Source organism: Scyliorhinus canicula, chromosome 5 (assembly GCF_902713615.1).
Source record: "Scyliorhinus canicula chromosome 5, sScyCan1.1, whole genome shotgun sequence".
NCBI classification, from domain to species: Eukaryota; Metazoa; Chordata; class Chondrichthyes; order Carcharhiniformes; family Scyliorhinidae; genus Scyliorhinus; species Scyliorhinus canicula.
This window is the reverse complement of record NC_052150.1, coordinates 210092978-210110411: the sequence shown is the minus strand read 5'-3', so window position 1 is coordinate 210110411 and position 17434 is coordinate 210092978. Positions and strand designations below refer to the sequence as shown.

General features: G+C 44.9%; 1 protein-coding gene across 1 annotated transcript in view; it reads left to right on the top strand.

The window, feature by feature from the left end:
* The first annotated feature begins 4765 nt into the window (after positions 1–4765).
* The window catches only part of dpp6a (dipeptidyl-peptidase 6a), a 1618183-nt gene continuing 1605514 nt past the window's right edge, over positions 4766–17434 (top strand). The window contains exon 1 of the mRNA XM_038798406.1: positions 4766–5090. Coding sequence (XP_038654334.1) covers positions 5031–5090 — 60 coding nt within the window. The 5' untranslated portion in view covers positions 4766–5030. The remainder of the gene's footprint in view (positions 5091–17434) is intronic.

The following is a 17434-nucleotide window of genomic DNA, read 5'->3' as shown; positions in this document are numbered from 1 at the left end:
TTCCACAAATTCACCACCCTCTGTGAGACCGAGTGCCTCCCCACCTCAGTTTTAAACCTACCGCCTCCCAATCTATATCTGTGACTTCTCATTGTAGATTTCCCCACATGGGAGAACATTTGGTCTTCATTTAGTTTATCAATCCCTTTTAATATTTTACATATCTCAATCAAATAAATCCCCTCTCATCCTTCTAAAATCCAGTGAGTATAAACCCAAATTGTTTATCTCTCCTCATATGTCAACGCTTTCATTCCTCGAATCAATCTGGTGAACCTCCTCTGAACTGCCTCCACATCCTTCCTCAACTAAGGTCAGGGACAGGGCAGCATGGTGGTGCAGTGGGTTAGTCCTGCTGCCTCATGGCGCTGAGGTCCCAGGTTTGATACTGGCCCTGGGTTACTGTCCGTGTGGAGTTTGCACATTCTCCCTGTGTTTGCGTGGGTTTCGCCCCCACAACCCAAAAGATGTGCAGGATAGGTCGATTGGCCACACAAAATTGCCCCTTCATTGGAAAAAATGAATTGGGTACTCTAAATTTAAAAAAAATAAGGTCAGGGACAAGAGATTTGAGGGAAAGCTTTTTCACGCAGAGGGTGACAGGAATCTGGAACTCACTGTCTGAAAGGGTGGTAGAAGTCGAACCCTCATAACATAGTAAACATTCAGGTGGGTACTTGAAATGCCATAGAGTACAAGGCTACGAACCAAATGCTACAAAATAGGATGAGAACAGGTATGTTTGATGGTCGGCGTGGGGGCGATTGGTCTATTTCTGTGCAGTAAATGACTCTGGCTATCCAGTCTCGCCTCCTTATCGGATGTGCGATTTCCCCGGCTTCAGAAGGTAGGGGAACCCTCCTCCGGCCAAGTTGCTCCTTCCAGCATTTCCATTTAGCAAATGGTCAGAATAACTCGCCCAAAAGATGTTCAGTCGTTTTTTAAAAAAACATGTGGGACCATTCCAATTACTTCCTTCTGCATCCAGGAGTTGCGTTAGTTGTACTCCTCCGAATCTGACACATTTGTATTCTGCTTCAACTTCTGCTACAAGTTGTTTCTGTTGTTGCCGATGTGTCAAGTCCCGCCGCGTGTGAAATTGTGCTTCCCCACGTTTATTGATTCGCTCGGTTACGCGCTATTATCATCCTAATCTCAATTTCCCTGGGTTGTCATTTTGCATTCGCTACACAGTTGGGTGTGTGAAATTCAGCAACCTCCTGGTATGAAACAACAAGTGAGATATGAAAAAAGTGTTTTGGCAGCATCATATATTCCAGTTATTGATAGCGGGCGGCAGGGTGTTTAGGTTGGATTGACTTTACTCAATATTCCGCCTGAACAGCATACTGGAAACTTTTCAGAGGGGGTTCAGACCTTTGAGAGGTTTTTGGTCTCAATGTTCTCGCCCAAGTCTTTCAAACCTATCTCCCGTCCATTATTTAGTTTACAAGATTCACAGTCACAACCCACAAGACCCATTACACCTGGACACCTCTGACAGAACACACCTGGACAATGTGTGCATTGACACATCTGTACACCTCTGACAGAACACACCTGGACAATGTATGCATTGACACATCTGGGCACCTCTGACAGAACACACCTGGACAATGTGAGCACCGACACACCTGGACAATGTGAGCACCGACACACCTAGACACCGCTGACAGAACACACCTGGACAATGTGAGCACCGACACACCTGGACAGTGTGAGCACAGACACACCTAGACATCGCTGACCTGCACAATGTGAGCACAGACACTCCTGGACACTGCTGACAGAATCCACCTGGACAATGTGTGCACTGACACACCTGGACACTGCTGACAGAATCCACCTGGACAATGTGAGCACAGACACTCCTGGACATCGCTGACAGACTCCACCTGGACAATGTGTGCACTGACACACCTGGACACTGCTGACAGAATACACCTGGACAATGTGAGCACAGACACTCCTGGACATCGCTGACAGACTCCACCTGGACAATGTGAGCACAGACACTCCTGGACACTGCTGACAGAATCCACCTGGACAATGTGTGCACTGACACACCTGGACACTGCTGACAGAATCCACCTGGACAATGTGAGCACAGGCACTCCTGGACACTGCTGACAGAATACACCTGGACAATGTGAGCACCAACACTCCTGGACATCGCTGACAGAATACACCTGGACAATGTGAGCACCGACACTCCTGGACATCGCTGACAGAACCAATTGGACAATGTGAGCACCGACACACCTGGACACCGTTGACAGAACACACTTGCATAATGTGATTACCGGAATACCTGGACACCTCTGACAGAATACACCTGGACATTGTGAGCACTGACACACCTGGACATCGCTGACAGAACCAATTGGACAATGTGAGCACCGACACACCTGGACACCGTTGACAGAATCCACCTGGACAATGTGTACACTGACACACCTGGACTACACTGACAGAACCAATTGGACAATGTGTACACCAACACACCTGGACAGCACTGATAGAACCCACCGAGGCTATAAGTGCAATGACACACCTGGACACTGTTGACAGAACCCACCTAGACAATGTGTGCACTGACACACCTGGACACCGCTGACATAACTTACCTGGACAATGTGTGCACTGACACACCTGGACAATGTGAGCACGGACACACCTGGACAATGTGAGCACGGACACACCTGGACAATGTGAGCACCGACACACCTAGACACCGCTGACAGAACACACCTGGACAATGTGAGCACAGACACACCTGGACAGTGGGAGCACCGACACACCTAGACATCGCTGACCTGCACAATGTGAGCACAGACACTCCTGGACACTGCTGACAGAATCCACCTGGACAATGTGAGCACCGACACACCTGGACAGTAGGAGCACCGACACTCCTGGACACCTCTGACAGAACCAATTGGACAATGTGTGCACTGACACACCTGGGCACCTCTGACAGAACACACTTGCATAATGTGATTACCGGCATATCTGGACACATCTGATAGAACACTCCTAGATAATGTGAGCACTGACACACCTGGACACCTCTGACAGAATACACCTGGACATTGTGAGCACTGACACACCTGGACATCGCTGACAGAACCAATTAGACAATGTGAGCACCGACACACCTGGACACCGTTGACAGAATCCACCTGGACAATGTGTACACTGACACACCTGGACTACACTGACAGAACCAATTGGACAATGTGTACACCAACACACCTGGACAGCACTGATAGAACCCACCGAGGCTATAAGTGCAATGACACACCTGGACACTGTTGACAGAACCCACCTAGACAATGTGTGCACTGACACACCTGGACACCGCTGACATAACTTACCTGGACAATGTGTGCACTGACACACCTGGACACCGCTGACAGAACTTACCTCGACAATGTGTGCACTGACACACCTGGACACTACTGATGGAATCCACTTCCCACTTGAGCAATATTTTCCACAGACACGGCTAGACTCCATTTGCAGAACTAAACTGTGTAATGTGTCCACAGACACATGGACACCATTGGCAGAACTTACCTGGATAATGTTTCCACAGACATACCTGGGCACAACTGGCAGAACTTACCACCACAGACCAAGGGGCTGGTTAAGCACATTGGCTAAACAGCTGGCTTGTAATGCAGAACAATGTCAGCAGCGTGGGTTCAATTCCTGTCCTGGCCTCCCTGAACAGGCGCCGGAATGTGGTGACTAGGCTTTTCACAGTAACTTCATTGAAGCCTACTTGTGACAATAAGCAATTATTATTATACTCCACCCCACTCCCTTCCACAACAATATGACACCCTACTCCCCCACACACCAATATTGCACCCTACTCCCCCACACCAATATTGCATCCTACTCCTCCATGTACCTATATTGCACTCTACTCCCTCCACACACCAATATTCACCCTACTCCCCCACACACCAATATTCGCCTTACTCCCCCACACACCAATATTGCTCCCTGCTCACCCACACATCAATAGTACTCTACTGCCCCTCACACCAATATTGCACTCTATGCACCCATATAATAATGATAATGATTGCTTAATGTCACAAGTAGGCATCAATGATGTTACTGTGAAAAGTCACATTCCGGCGCCTGTTCAGGGAGGCCTGTACAGGAATTGAACCTGCACTGCTGGCCTTGTTCCACATTACAAGCCAGCTGTTTAGCCCACTGTGCTAAACCAGCCCGAGTTATTGCACCCGATTCCCCACATACCAATATTGCACCCTACTGCCCACACCAAATTCCACCACATTGCCCCACACGCTGATATTGCACCCTATTCCCCAAACACCAATACTGCACCCCATTTCCCACACACCAATATTACACCCTACTCCCCACCCATTAATACTACACCTTACTGCCCCACACACCAATATTGAAGCCTGCTCCCCACTCATCAATCTTACGCCCTGCTCCTCTCACACACCAATATTGCACCCTACACAACAGTATTGCACTCTCCTATCCCCACACCAATATTGCACCAGACCCCACCCATTCCACCCCAATATTTCCCACTACAACCCCCCCCCCCTCCCCTCCTCAACCCTTCAGCACCTTCTCTGATCGGTTGCCGGCGGTATGCGCGAGCAGGCGGGGAGCACGATGCGCGCACCCCCCGCCGAAGCCTGGCGCGTCCCCGTTCGCGCGCGAATGAGCCGGGGCAGCAGAGCGGGCGCGCGCGGAGCTCCCGGGCCCGGGGTCTTCCTGCAGCAGCACCTGGAGAAAGAGAGAGTGTCTCGGACACTGAGCATCTCCTCCAGGGGTGAACCACATCCAACTCAGCATTGGTTACCTTCAAATCCTCCTTCTCCACAAAGAGAAAGAAGGAAAATTGCTCGGATACGAAAACCCACTGTCAACATTTCTGAAAGATAAATACTGACTGACTGAGTGAGTGAGTGGAGAGGCTGCAACCCTGCCGGATTCTCTCTCCTGTAGTTGTTCAAGCAGTTGGGAAGATGAACCAAACCGCGGGCGTTTCCAATAACGTCAAGTGCACCTCCAGCAAAAGCGTGAAGGTAAGGGGAGAGTTTTATTTCGGAAAGGGAGCGAGAGTGGGTCATGTCAAAAAAAAACCTTCTGACGTGTTGCGGTGGTCTCTGGAGTCAAGACTGGTAAATGTGGCCGATGAGTACCAGAAGCAAAAAAAAATCGACAGACGTGAGGAAAAGATTCTGGAAAATGTTTATTGTCGGCGTGCGGTTTTACTTTTTTGTTTGTCGTGGCATTATCTTCCTTGAGTGCTTTTTTGGCTTTCTGCGGCGCTTTGCCCTGTTGTTCCACGATTATTAATGGGCCCCTTCAGCACACACAAACACACAAAACTGCCTCCTGCACGCGTCCCTTTTCGTCTTTCGCCCACAATATGCCCGATGTGCTCGAAGCGAAGGATGTTAAAGCGTTAAGGATCCAGCTTTCCACCAACATTGAACATTGTGTGTGTGTGTGTGTGTGTGTGTGAGGGGGGAGAATGTGCTTCTTTCGCCCACCTGAAAATACCTCACGGATTGTGACAGTAACTTTCAGCTCCTTCAGTTGTCGACATGCAGTTGGGCGGTTTGCACATTGGGAATTGCAATTTTTGTAAACGGGAGGGGAAGGTGCAGAAAGTTGCAGCGAATGCACAAAAAAAATTGACCCGTTTGAAAGATCCGGAGCACTTGCCCTCGTCCTAACTTTTGCACTTTTGGGGACGACTCGCAAAGGAGGAGGCGCGCCCGTGGGATATGCATCGACGAGTAGTTTTATTTTTGTTGCTTGTTTGTTTGTCTCGTTTTTATTCCGGTCCGGACCTTCCTAATAGCGTTAAAGTTAAGACGCCACTACCTCACCAGTTACTGTGCAATGTCGCTGTTGTGAGGCACGTGCCGGAGCAGAAATGTATATTCCTGACCTGTGGGCATTTTCAACGAAAAAACATGTTGTTGGTTCTCCAGAGTGCAGGTTGAACGTCAAAACGAGCAACGAGTTGACAAACGAAAAACTCGAGAGCAAGCCGATCTTTAAATACATATATGTTGCCGGTAAATCATGAGGAGTTAGTGGAGGATGCACAAGCTGCAAAGACATCCAAGGGTGATGGATTTGTGCACAGAGCCTGAATCTGGGGATTTGAACTAAAAAAAGACGGGTTGTTTATCGTTGCATATTCACAACATTATTGACCTGGTCCTATTTTCAAATTTTTCTTTTTATATTTTGAACAGTGAAGGTGGTTGGAGCCACACCTGAATAAAGAGCGTGCCTCTCTTAGTAGTAGGTCAGGAAGCAATGTGATTCTGGGCATCTTTAGAGGATGGGAATAGGGAGTGGGGAAGGGGGTGTTGTGGTGAGCGGATGGAAACGTTTGGATTTGAAAAGCCCCGAAGATAGTTGGGAAGTGAGAACTGAGAGGCCACGAGGACTTTGCCACACTTTTGAGGGTCGAGGTGGACATGACGGGAAATAGGAAACGACACAGCCCTCGGGTTTCAACACGGGGAGGGTGCAGGGAGCAGGAAGAGTCTCAGACAAGGGGGACATATCCTTACAGTCAGAGCCAGGCCATTCAGGAGAGAAGTTCGAAAAAGCTGCTTGGCAACAGGACAATAACATGTGAAACTGGCTCCCACAACAAACAAGCTTCAGATGCTCGTTGAATTAATTTTAAACCCCTGAATGAATGGTAGATTGTCTTTTTGCCAGCAAAGGATATGGAAGGTGAATGGAGGCGAGATGTAATCATCCGCAATCTCAGTGAATGATAGGATAGGCTCGAAGGGCTGAATGGTCCATTACTGGACCTAGGACCATTTGCATTTGTAAATGAGGAAGAACAAGAGGAGAAACTATGAGGAGCACTTGGCCACTGTAGTTTCATGGATACATCAGGTCGAAGGGTGGGGTATGGCAAGCGAGAGACAAGTGGAAGGGATAATAAAGGATCACTTTTTAAATTACTTTGTTTTGAGATCTTTCCAACAGGCTGGGTAGTGGAGCCTCCTCAGATATTGGAATCGTATTTGAGTCTTGGACAGAATAGAGCTTTGAGTTTAGAGTTGTTCAGTAGGAGCATTCAGCGCCAAAGAGGAAAATAGGTTTCTTGGCGACCTCTTTAGCAATGGACCCAACCATGGTGTTCATCAGAGATCAGAAAACAAGGGAATGAGAAAAATTCAATTGGTAAAGGCCCCAGCAGGGGTGGCTGTTAGTTAAACCTGTGAACAATCTGACGAACCGTGCCTATTGAAAAGTTGAAACAATTAAACATTTTAGTACCCCATTGAAGGGCATGGAGGAGTTTGATGTGTGGCAATTCAGTCATTTCTTGCAAAAAGACTGCAGGATATGTACTGTGAGAGTTTGTAAACTCTGATGAATGGGGAGTGGAATCATCGGCAAAAGCAGAAATGGAGTTGGATGGTGAGTGGAGGAAGTTACTGATGTGAAGAAAGACCAGAACTTTTGAGGCAAGGTGGCATTGAGAGGCTATTGAGTTAATGAGCCATTGATTACAATATGCCTTCGACAGAACCTTTTGTAATGTGACATCTCAACGTATATGTGTAATTGATAAATTGAAAGATGGATCCACTGAGAGATCATCAAAAACTTAAGTAAATAATAGTATTTGATTTTTAAAATATAGCCTTAAAGTTTGCGGTAACATAGGAAATATTCTTGCTCTGCTGAATGTGCTAGTATTAAAGTTGTATCCATAACCTTTTGGGAAGGTAACCACACACTGAATTTGGGGAAAGGTCTTGTTGTAGAAGTCAGAGCTTCAAGTACATAGGTCATAAAAAATGCATGTGACAACATGACCTACTTCCACGTTTAGCAGTATCTGAAACTTTAATTGATCTTGCTATCTTTGTGCAAGCAAATCACTCTGTGTTCTTCAGTCACTTTTTAAGAAGGGACACCAACTTTTTTCAAAAAAATCTAGATACTTTAAAGTGGAAATAAGTCAGCAAATAAATGGTGTGTGATGTATTGTTGGTTTGATTTGGAGCTAGGCATAGTTTTGAAAATCATGGAAAGCAAATATGAAATTAGTTTGTGCAGTGCAGAGATCTTGGGCATCATTCATCCGCCTCGTCGTGCCCGACCTGCTGTCAGGAAAAGGCCATTGAATGTCCCGAGAGGCCTCTTGTGAGATTTGAGATGCTCAAAATGCCTGACTCTTGTGAGATGCCATGATTTCGATCTCGCCCTCACTGGGCGTGATCTAGATATACATATTTAAATGAGTCATTAGTTTAATTTAAATATGCGTTTGCAGGATTCTCCCGATGCCCGGGATCTAATGGCCATGCTTGGGAGACATCACCAGGTGCCGTTTAGTAGTGGTTTCCACAAACGTGGACCAGTCGCAATGGCACCTAGGGAAGGATCTACCAGGCTATTCAAGACCCCCTGGGTGGTTGGGAACAGGGCAGGGTGGCACCCTGACACTCCCTCTGGCACCCAGACACTTCGGTACTGCCAGCCTGTCACCCTGGCATTGTCACCCAGGCAATCCTTGTGCCAGGTTGGCACTGCCAGGGATTGGGCCCAAGAGGGGGCTCTTGCCAGGCAGAGGAGAGCTGAGGGGGTGTTCCCGGGGGCCTCCCCAAGATTGGGGGAGAGAAGGGGATTGAAAAGAAGGGGAGGGGAGGGGGGTGGTTTGGGGCAGCCTTCGAAAATGACGGCCCGATCTGTGAGGAGCCATTCCTGCTGGTGAGGTGAGTGCCTTTGAATAGTGGAGTGTTTCTCGGCGCACCTTGATTTTACCATTGCTTGTACCGAAGGACTGGTTAATCAGTGTATGGTTAATTACAATCAGTTTGATCTAAATAACCGTTTTGCATCTGTAAGCTTGTTGTCTACACTTTTTCTTATACACAATTGTGGCTGACTTTAACAGTTATCACTGTTTAACATTTGTAACAATATGATCAAGGAACATTTACTGTCAGCTGTCATGAAGTGGATAAGAATTTTACTATATTTCACTGGCTGTTGCTTACTAATGATCACAACAACAATGTAAATTGTCTTACAGCCTTGGCCAACTGTTCATTTAACCAAGTGAATGTACATAACATGTTTCAAGAAGCTCATGCATTTTTATTGCAAATTTTTATTATAACTGTAAGTGCCAAACGTTTACAGCCAAAAGTTAACTCACTTTTTTATTTCTGAAATTCATTATGTAACAATATTTATGTAACAGTATTGAAAAAATAAGTCATCCATTTTGAATTGTTGCCAGCAGACCTAATGTGATAAAGATATGCCGATAGTTTGTACCGTTGCTATCAGCGTATTTGATAGGTTTTAAATAAAGATGATGTGCTAAAATGCTCGTTGGCTATTGAATTCAAATAACCTGGATTGTAAATGCTCATGGAAAAAGTGGATGATATCATGAATTGGTGCAACATTGTGCAACAGTGTTGAGGAACAAAGTTTAGGACACCAGTTTGCACTTGTAATACTCAGAATGAAATGTTCCCACAGGAGATGCAAGTATGTTGCAATATAATTTAACAGTAACCTTTCATCTCAACATGACATCTGCATTCACTAAGATCTGAGAGAATGTATCTTTCTGTGTAGTCACTTACTATGGTGCTACATGATCTGAGAAAAAAATTCCAGGAACTGTTTCATATTTATCTCTAAAAGCATAGAGCCAGAGTTCTTGGTCTGAGGCATTATGAGTAGCAGGACAAACTCATTAGTTGGCGTATCAGTTTAAAACATTCTAACTGACGTCCTCTGTTTGGCAGGGTGTATTAACCTTTGCAGATGCAACATTGCATTTATTTGACATTTTCCACCTTTTAGCTCTTGGACAGTATTGTACATTCAAAGTATCTGTGGAACTAGATAGTAAATCTGTATGTTCAACCGTTGAAGGGAGATGTACTTTTTCTGTGTATCGTCTGCCATTAAATGATAGCCAGGTTTACAACAAGGTTTGTACTCAGGTTTTGAGTTTTACTGCACAAGGGAACTCTTCCTGACTCAAATGCCCAGCTTGAGTTCAACGTTTCAAAAGCGGCATGATTTGACTTCACTTTCAGCAACATCATTAACTTCACAGGAGCCCAGGAGAGCAGGGTGGCACAGTTGTTAGCACTGTTGCCTCACAGCTCCGAGGACCCGGGTTTGATCCCGGCCCCGGGTCACTGTCCGTGTGGAGTTTGCACATTCTCCCCGTGTCTGCGTGGGTTTCACCCCCACAACCCAAAAACATGTGCAGGGTAGGAGGATTGGCCGCACTAAGTTGCAACTTAATTGGAAAATAAAGTTGAATAGAACGTCGCAGGAGCCATCAACAAACAGAATTTGACACTGAACCATCAAAAGAGATGAGGGCAAGCAACCAAAAGCTTGGCTGAAAAGAGAAGTTCTATAAGGAGTGTCTTAAAGAAGCAGAGAGGTGCAAAAGGCGCAGGAGAGAATTCCCTTGGGGCCGTAGGTAGCTAAAGGCACAGCCGCCAGTGGTGGAGCAAAGAAAATCAGGCATTCTCAAAAGGCCAGAGTTTTGAAAAACACATATTTCGGAGGATTGTCGGGCTGGAAGAAGTTACAGAAGTAGGGAGGGGCGAAGCCACGTAGTGGTTCGAAATCCAGGATGGAAAGCCATTGCTGGACAGAAAAGCAATGTGAGGCACTTGTACGGTGTGCGTGTAGGGCTGGTTTACCTCAGTGGGCTAGACAGCTGGTTTGTGATGCAGAACAAGGCCAGCAGTGCAGGTTCAATTCCTACAGCTTACCCGAACAGACAATGGAATGTGGCGACTAGGGGCTTTTCATAGTAACTTCATACTTGTGACAATAAAAGATTATTATTATATGGTTTGTATGAGTGATTGGGCAGGAATATGATGACAGTAACTTTCTTTGTGCAACACTGCATTGTGATGTGTTTTTTTTGGAGTAAGCAGGATATTGGAGTGGGCAAACGGATAAACAAAATCAATAATAAATCCTGCACAGGCAGCTTTGTGTTTTGAAAAATGAAAGGAGATTTATTCTACATTAAAATTTTGTCAAAAATATAAATTCTGCGGTTTTGCAGTGCAAATAGGAAACCTTTCTGAATAATAAGTGTTTTAAGAAATTTAGTTCCAACAATATCTCCAAATATTTAGAAATGTGACTGTAATAATTAATGTCCCTGGTGGTTATATCATAAAAATAGTCCAGGCGCTAAGGTGCTTATGAATTGTTTGTATCTGAATATATGAATTCATTAGCTTGTCACGCAAACACAGATACTGCAATCGTTTTTACCTTGAATTTTCCACCCGTCTCAACTGATTAATTTTTCAGTGAAAGAGTCTGCTAGTTTAAAACCCGATGCTTATCTGCCAATGCTTCACCAGACTTAGCAGTTGAATCAGCAGGTCCTGTCTGCCTCTTGCTTCTGTGAATCAGAGGATTTCTGTTACAGTCTTGCTGGATCAGTAGATGCCCTTGTCTAGATCGATGCTGCAAAGAGCTTAAATAGCTGGTACTTGTCTGCTAAACAAAGGGCCGGATAAGCCGGAATATCTATTGATGTTGTTTATGTGATTCTTCTATTCTTTTTTTTATTGCTGCAGCATCTGAGCCTGTATTTGTGTTGGCGAATAATGCAAAAATATTAGTGCCACGACTGTCAGTAATTCCAAAGCAATTTTGTCGCCCTGTACATTGGGGTATGTTTGTATCTTCACTGCCTAGGTGGTGAGCTGGCAGTGCGAATCACCCATCCTGTTTGTAGAGCCTTCCCAATCTCACTCACACATAGATATATGGAGCAAATAGAAGTAGGAGGAGGCCATTCGACCCTTCGAGCCTGCTGTGCCATTCATTATGATCATGGCTGATCATCAAGTTCAGTACTCTACTCCTGTCTTCTCCCCCATATCCCTTGATCCCTTCAGCCCCAAGAACAATATCTTATTCCTTCTTGAAATTACACAATGTTTTAATCTTAACTACATTCTATGGTAGCGAATTCCACAGATTCACCACTCTCTGGGTGAAGACATTTCTCCTCGCACAGTCCTAAAAGGTTTACCCCTTATCCTCAAACTATGACGCCTAGTTCTGGACTCCCCCACCATTGGGAACAGTCTTTCTGAATCTACCCTGTCTAATCCTGTTAGAATTTTATACTTTTCTATGACATCCCCTCTCACTCTTCTAAACTCCAATGAATATAATCATAATCAACTTAGTCTCTCCTCATATGACAGTCCCGCCATCCCAGGAATCAGCCTGGTAAATCCTCACTGCACTCCTTCCATAGCAAGAACATCCTTAGATAGGGGCACCAAAATTGCACACAATACTCAGGTGTGGCCTCACCAAGCCCTATACAATTGCAGTAAAATACCCTAATAATAATAATCACTGATTGTCACAACTAGGCTTCATTCATGTGAAAAGCTCCTAGTCGTCACATTATGGTGCCAGTTTGGGTAGGCCGGTGCAGGAATCGAACCCGTGCTGCTGGCCTTGTTCTACATTACAAGCCAACTGTTTAGCCCACTGTGCTAAACCAGCCCCTATTCCTATACTCAAATTATCTTGTACACTTTGCCTTCTTTCCTGCCTACTGTACCGACACGCTTACTTTCAGTGACGGTTGCACGAGGATGCCAAGGTCTTGCTGAGTATCCACCACTCTTACACCCATCAAATAATAATCTGCCTTCCTATTTTTTCTACCGAAGTGGATAACCTCGCATTTATCCATGTTATACTGCATCTGCCATACATATGCTCACTCACTCAGCCTGTCTAAATCCCGCTGAAGCATCTCTGCATCCTCCTCACAGTTCGCCTCCCACCCAACTTTGTATCATCTGCAAATTTGGAGATGCTATTATTAGTTCCCTCATCCAAATGAAGTGAACAGTTGGGGTCTGAGCACAGATCCCTGTAATACCACTCTAGTCACTGCCTGCCAATCGGAAAAGTACTCATTTATTCAACAGGACCCATTTATTCCATTGATTTCAAAATTCCACATTATCACCCAGCCAGTGATTTTTGAAAATCTACTCTGGTATAAGATTTTGTTCATGTGTAATCTGGAAAACAATCAGCTTTCAGGTTAAGAAGAAAAAAAGTCTTTAATTCTTTTTAGGCTTAGACGTCATTACTGAGTGTATGGTATGTACAGTAACAACATTTAGGGACATTTGATTGCTTGCATTCCAATTTGAGTTTCAGGAATACAACATTCACAACCTTTCTGGAGAGAGGAAAGGTCTTTGGTTGCAGCCTGTAATGGTTTTCCTCCAGAGAGAAGTTTTGTATCTGTGTGTCCAGGACCCAAACTGAGTTAGTTGGGACTCTGAAAATCATTTCACTGGGACAGGATCCAATCACCACCTGCTGCCAGGCAGAGTACAGCCTTTTAGCCAATTCAATAGCCACCAACCAATCAATTAAACTGAGTCCCATCCTGCCTCTCTGGTGCCGAAAAGTCTGAAGCTCCTGTTGAAACCAGCAAAGATTAGCAGAGTGTCCTCTCCTGTAACTTCTGAATTCCTCATTCTCTGCTGCTTGTCTTAAAGATACATTTCCAATGTTCACTCATGGATCAAAAATGATAATGGCAAAATAAAAGAAAGGGAAAATAAGGGAGCTTATGTTGCTCTCTCATGAGGCATATCCGCTTTTTTTTTCCTTTTCCCATTGCTTTCCATCAATGATCCCAAGACGTTTTGGTTTTACTGCCACCTTGAGGGTGGGCAAGCAGTGTGTACCCTGTCTACTGCCCACAATGTTGTGCCAGACCACAAGCAGGTATCTCAGCCCAGTCGTTTTAAAAAATTCATTCTCGGGAAATTAAGTTGAATGAAACGAAAATCGCTTATTGTCACAAGTAGGCTTCAAATTAAGTTACTGTGAAAAGCCCCTGGTCGCCACATTCCGGCGCCTGTTCGGAGAGGCTGGTACTGTGCTGCTGGCCTGCCTTGGTCTGCTTTCAAAGCCAGCGATTTAGCCCTGTGCTAAACCAGCCCCAATTATTGCTAATCGCTAGTTGTCTTTGAGAAGGTGCAGGTGAAACCTCGTCGGAAACGGCGAGGGTGAAGGAACCCCAACAATGCTATCAAGGTAGAGAATTGTAGGGTTTTTACCCAGCACCAATGAAGGAACAACGATATATAGATAATGTATATAGATAATGGGATAATGTATGACGTGCACCTGCTGTCTTCAATTGGAAGCTTCCCATCTATTCTTCCCCTTCCATGTGCGGAGATACCTGGCTTCTACCCTGCAGCTTCAAGCACTTAATTCAAGCATTTCACGTTCAAAATTCAACAGAATGGATGATCAAAGGAAGTATGTACTAAAACCCTGCTTCATCCAACTTCATTAAATCTTACCCTCACGTTGATGCTTCAGTGTGCAGTAGCATCATGGTTCTCGTTACGTGTTGGCTTCAAAAATAATTATTTTCCATCATAGCAGTCTTGTGTTATCCTGCATCACAATTGTGAGAGAGGTTTTAATCCATCATGATATTCGTTGGTAATATACGACTCAAGAGTTTTAATTCCCTTTGCTAGGCGGAACAGGAGATAAAGTAGAGCAAATTGATTTCCTGCTCCATTCCCGTCCCGGGGCGATTTAAATGCTGCTGTTTCCACAAGTGGCAGAGGAGCCAAGCTGAATCAGCCATGTCCGATGAGGCAGATCGAGGTTCCTTAATGTGCGTTTAACTGACGACTAAGCAGGATGTCTGAACTTCAACCCCGACAGCCAAACAACTGCCTCTTTCCGCACATTGTGAGTGGGCACATGGTTTTCCTGGGACGTAAGTAACTCTAACATCGACTGGGCCTTCTGTTGCTGCTCATCGGTAGGCCACACGTTCGCCAAGCCCGTGAAATAAACTTGCCTCTAAAGTCACAGTTTTGAAACCTCTGACAGAAAATAAGCAAAGCCACAATGGACATGACATTTCCAGTGGATGAAAATGGTTTCCTTTAGATTCGGCCTCTGCCTAATGAACATAGATAGAACATAGAACAGTACAGCACAGAACAGGCCCTTCGGCCCTCAATGTTGTGCCGAGCCATGATCACCCTACTCAAACCCACTTATCCACCCTATACCCGTAACCCAACAACCCCCCCTTAACCTTACATTTATTAGGACACTACGGGCAATTTAGCATGGCCAATCCACCTAACCCGCACATCTTTGGACTGTGGGAGGAAACCGGAGCACCCGGAGGAAACCCACGCACACAGGGGAAGGACGTGCAGACTCCGCACAGACAGTGACCCAGCCAGGAATCGAACCTGGGACCCTGGAGCTGTGAAGCATTTATGCTAACCACCATGCTACCCTGCTGCCCCCTAATGCTTGTTGGAAAAATACTGCGCGGTTGCTGATGTTGATAAATGGCGATCTCGCAAATGCAGGAAGATACATTTTGGAAACAAGAACTGTATGAGAACTGTGATCAAGATTTTCTGTAATCTTTGTGACAGTACAATGGAGTTTGTGTAGCAAAGGGAATGTGGCAGCTTCTGTAGAACGTCATGTAGCAGACAGAATAAAGGTTTTGTACAGTACCATGCATATTTTGCCTTGATTCCTAGTTATTTATGTTTCCATTTTATGTTTAGAATAGATTATTTAGCTTTAACTGTTTCTTTCAAGTTAACTACTTAATTTGTAAAGTGATGAACTCAATCTGGAAAAGCTCTCTGAAACTCTTGAGGTATTCTCAGATTTTGTACATCTCAAAGCTCATGAGATTAATGTTTTCTAAACTCTTTCAGATTGTGTGCACAGTAAGTAAAAGTTTAGCGAACGTTAACCACATGAGGTTTGAGATGTACAAAATCTAAAAATCTCTCCACGGTTTCAGGGATAATATTATTGTACCATCTGTCGCACATCTTCCAAGAATTCAGGATCAAAATGACTCAATTTTTGTACAGACAGTTATATTGTATATTTACGCACCAACCTTTCTATGCTGTTCTGAGCGAGTGTGCTTTGTCAGAGGTACTGTCTTTCAGATGAGACATTGAACCGGTTCTTCTCAGAAGGATGTAAAATATCTTGTGGCACTATATGAAGAAGAGCAGGTGACCTAGCTAACATTTGTTCCTCAACTATCAGTCATATTGACTGGTCGCATCTCCTTGCTGTCTGTGGCTTGACTGTCATGTTTGCCTAAATGGCAAAACAGACTGGTTTGAAAGAAATGGCTCATTGACCGTGAAGTGTTTTGGGATGTCTTGGCAAGGTGCAAGGTAACCTGCAGGTAAAAGTTAATTTAGTAACCTGTCAATTCACCAACGTTAACACCTTTTCTTTCCAGTTCCAGAAGGAAGCACCAGTTAGTGATCAGCTGTGACACAAAGCTTGGAAGCATTGTGAACTCTGAGGCGATCAGTGATAGACTTCAAGAGCACATAGACAAGTTGGTGGAATTGGCGGACATGTGGCAGATTTTTAAAATATCATTTACGGGATGTGGGCGTCGCTGGCTGGGCCAGCATTTATTTCCCATCCCTAATTGCCCTTGATCAAATGACTTGCTGGGCCATTTCAGAGCGCATTTAAGAGTCAAGCGCATTGCGTGCATCTGGAGTCACATGTCAGCCAGACCAAGTAAGGGTTTTTTTTCCAATTAAGGGGCAATTTTAGTGTGGCCAACACATCTACCCTGCACATATTTTGGGTTGTGGGGGTGAGGCCCATGCAGACATGGGGAGAATGTGCAAACTCCACACGGACAGTGATTGAACCCGATCCTCAGCACCGTGAGGCAGCAGCACTAACCACTGTGCCACGGTGCCACCCTGGACCAGGTAAGGATGGCAGATTTCCTTCTTTAAAATAAATTAGTCAATCAGATGTTTTTCTACAACAATCGATAATGGTTTCTCGGGCATCATTAGACCCTTCGATTCAAAATTTAAAAAAATTAATTTAAATTTCATCATCTGCCGTGGTGGAACTCGAACCCGGGTTTGGATTACTAGCCCAGTGACAATAATACTGCGCCACCACCTCCCCTAAAATATACAATTTAAATTGTGAAATGATACATTTTGGCAGGAAGGTTGAGGGTAGGCAGCACAAAATTAAAGGCACAATTCAAAAGGGAATGCAGGAGCAGATGGTTCTGGGGATCTGTATATGTACACAACATCGTTGGAAGGTAGCAGTGCAGGTTTTGAATGTGGCTAACATGGCAGAGATGGAGGCATAGGCTACAAAAGCAAGGACATTGAGATGAAAATTCCTCAAATACCGGTTTGGCTTTAACTGGAATATTTCGCTCAATTCTGGAATCCCCCTTTAGGGAGGGTGTGAAGTCAATATTAGAGGAAGTGCAGAAGAGATTTTCGAGAAT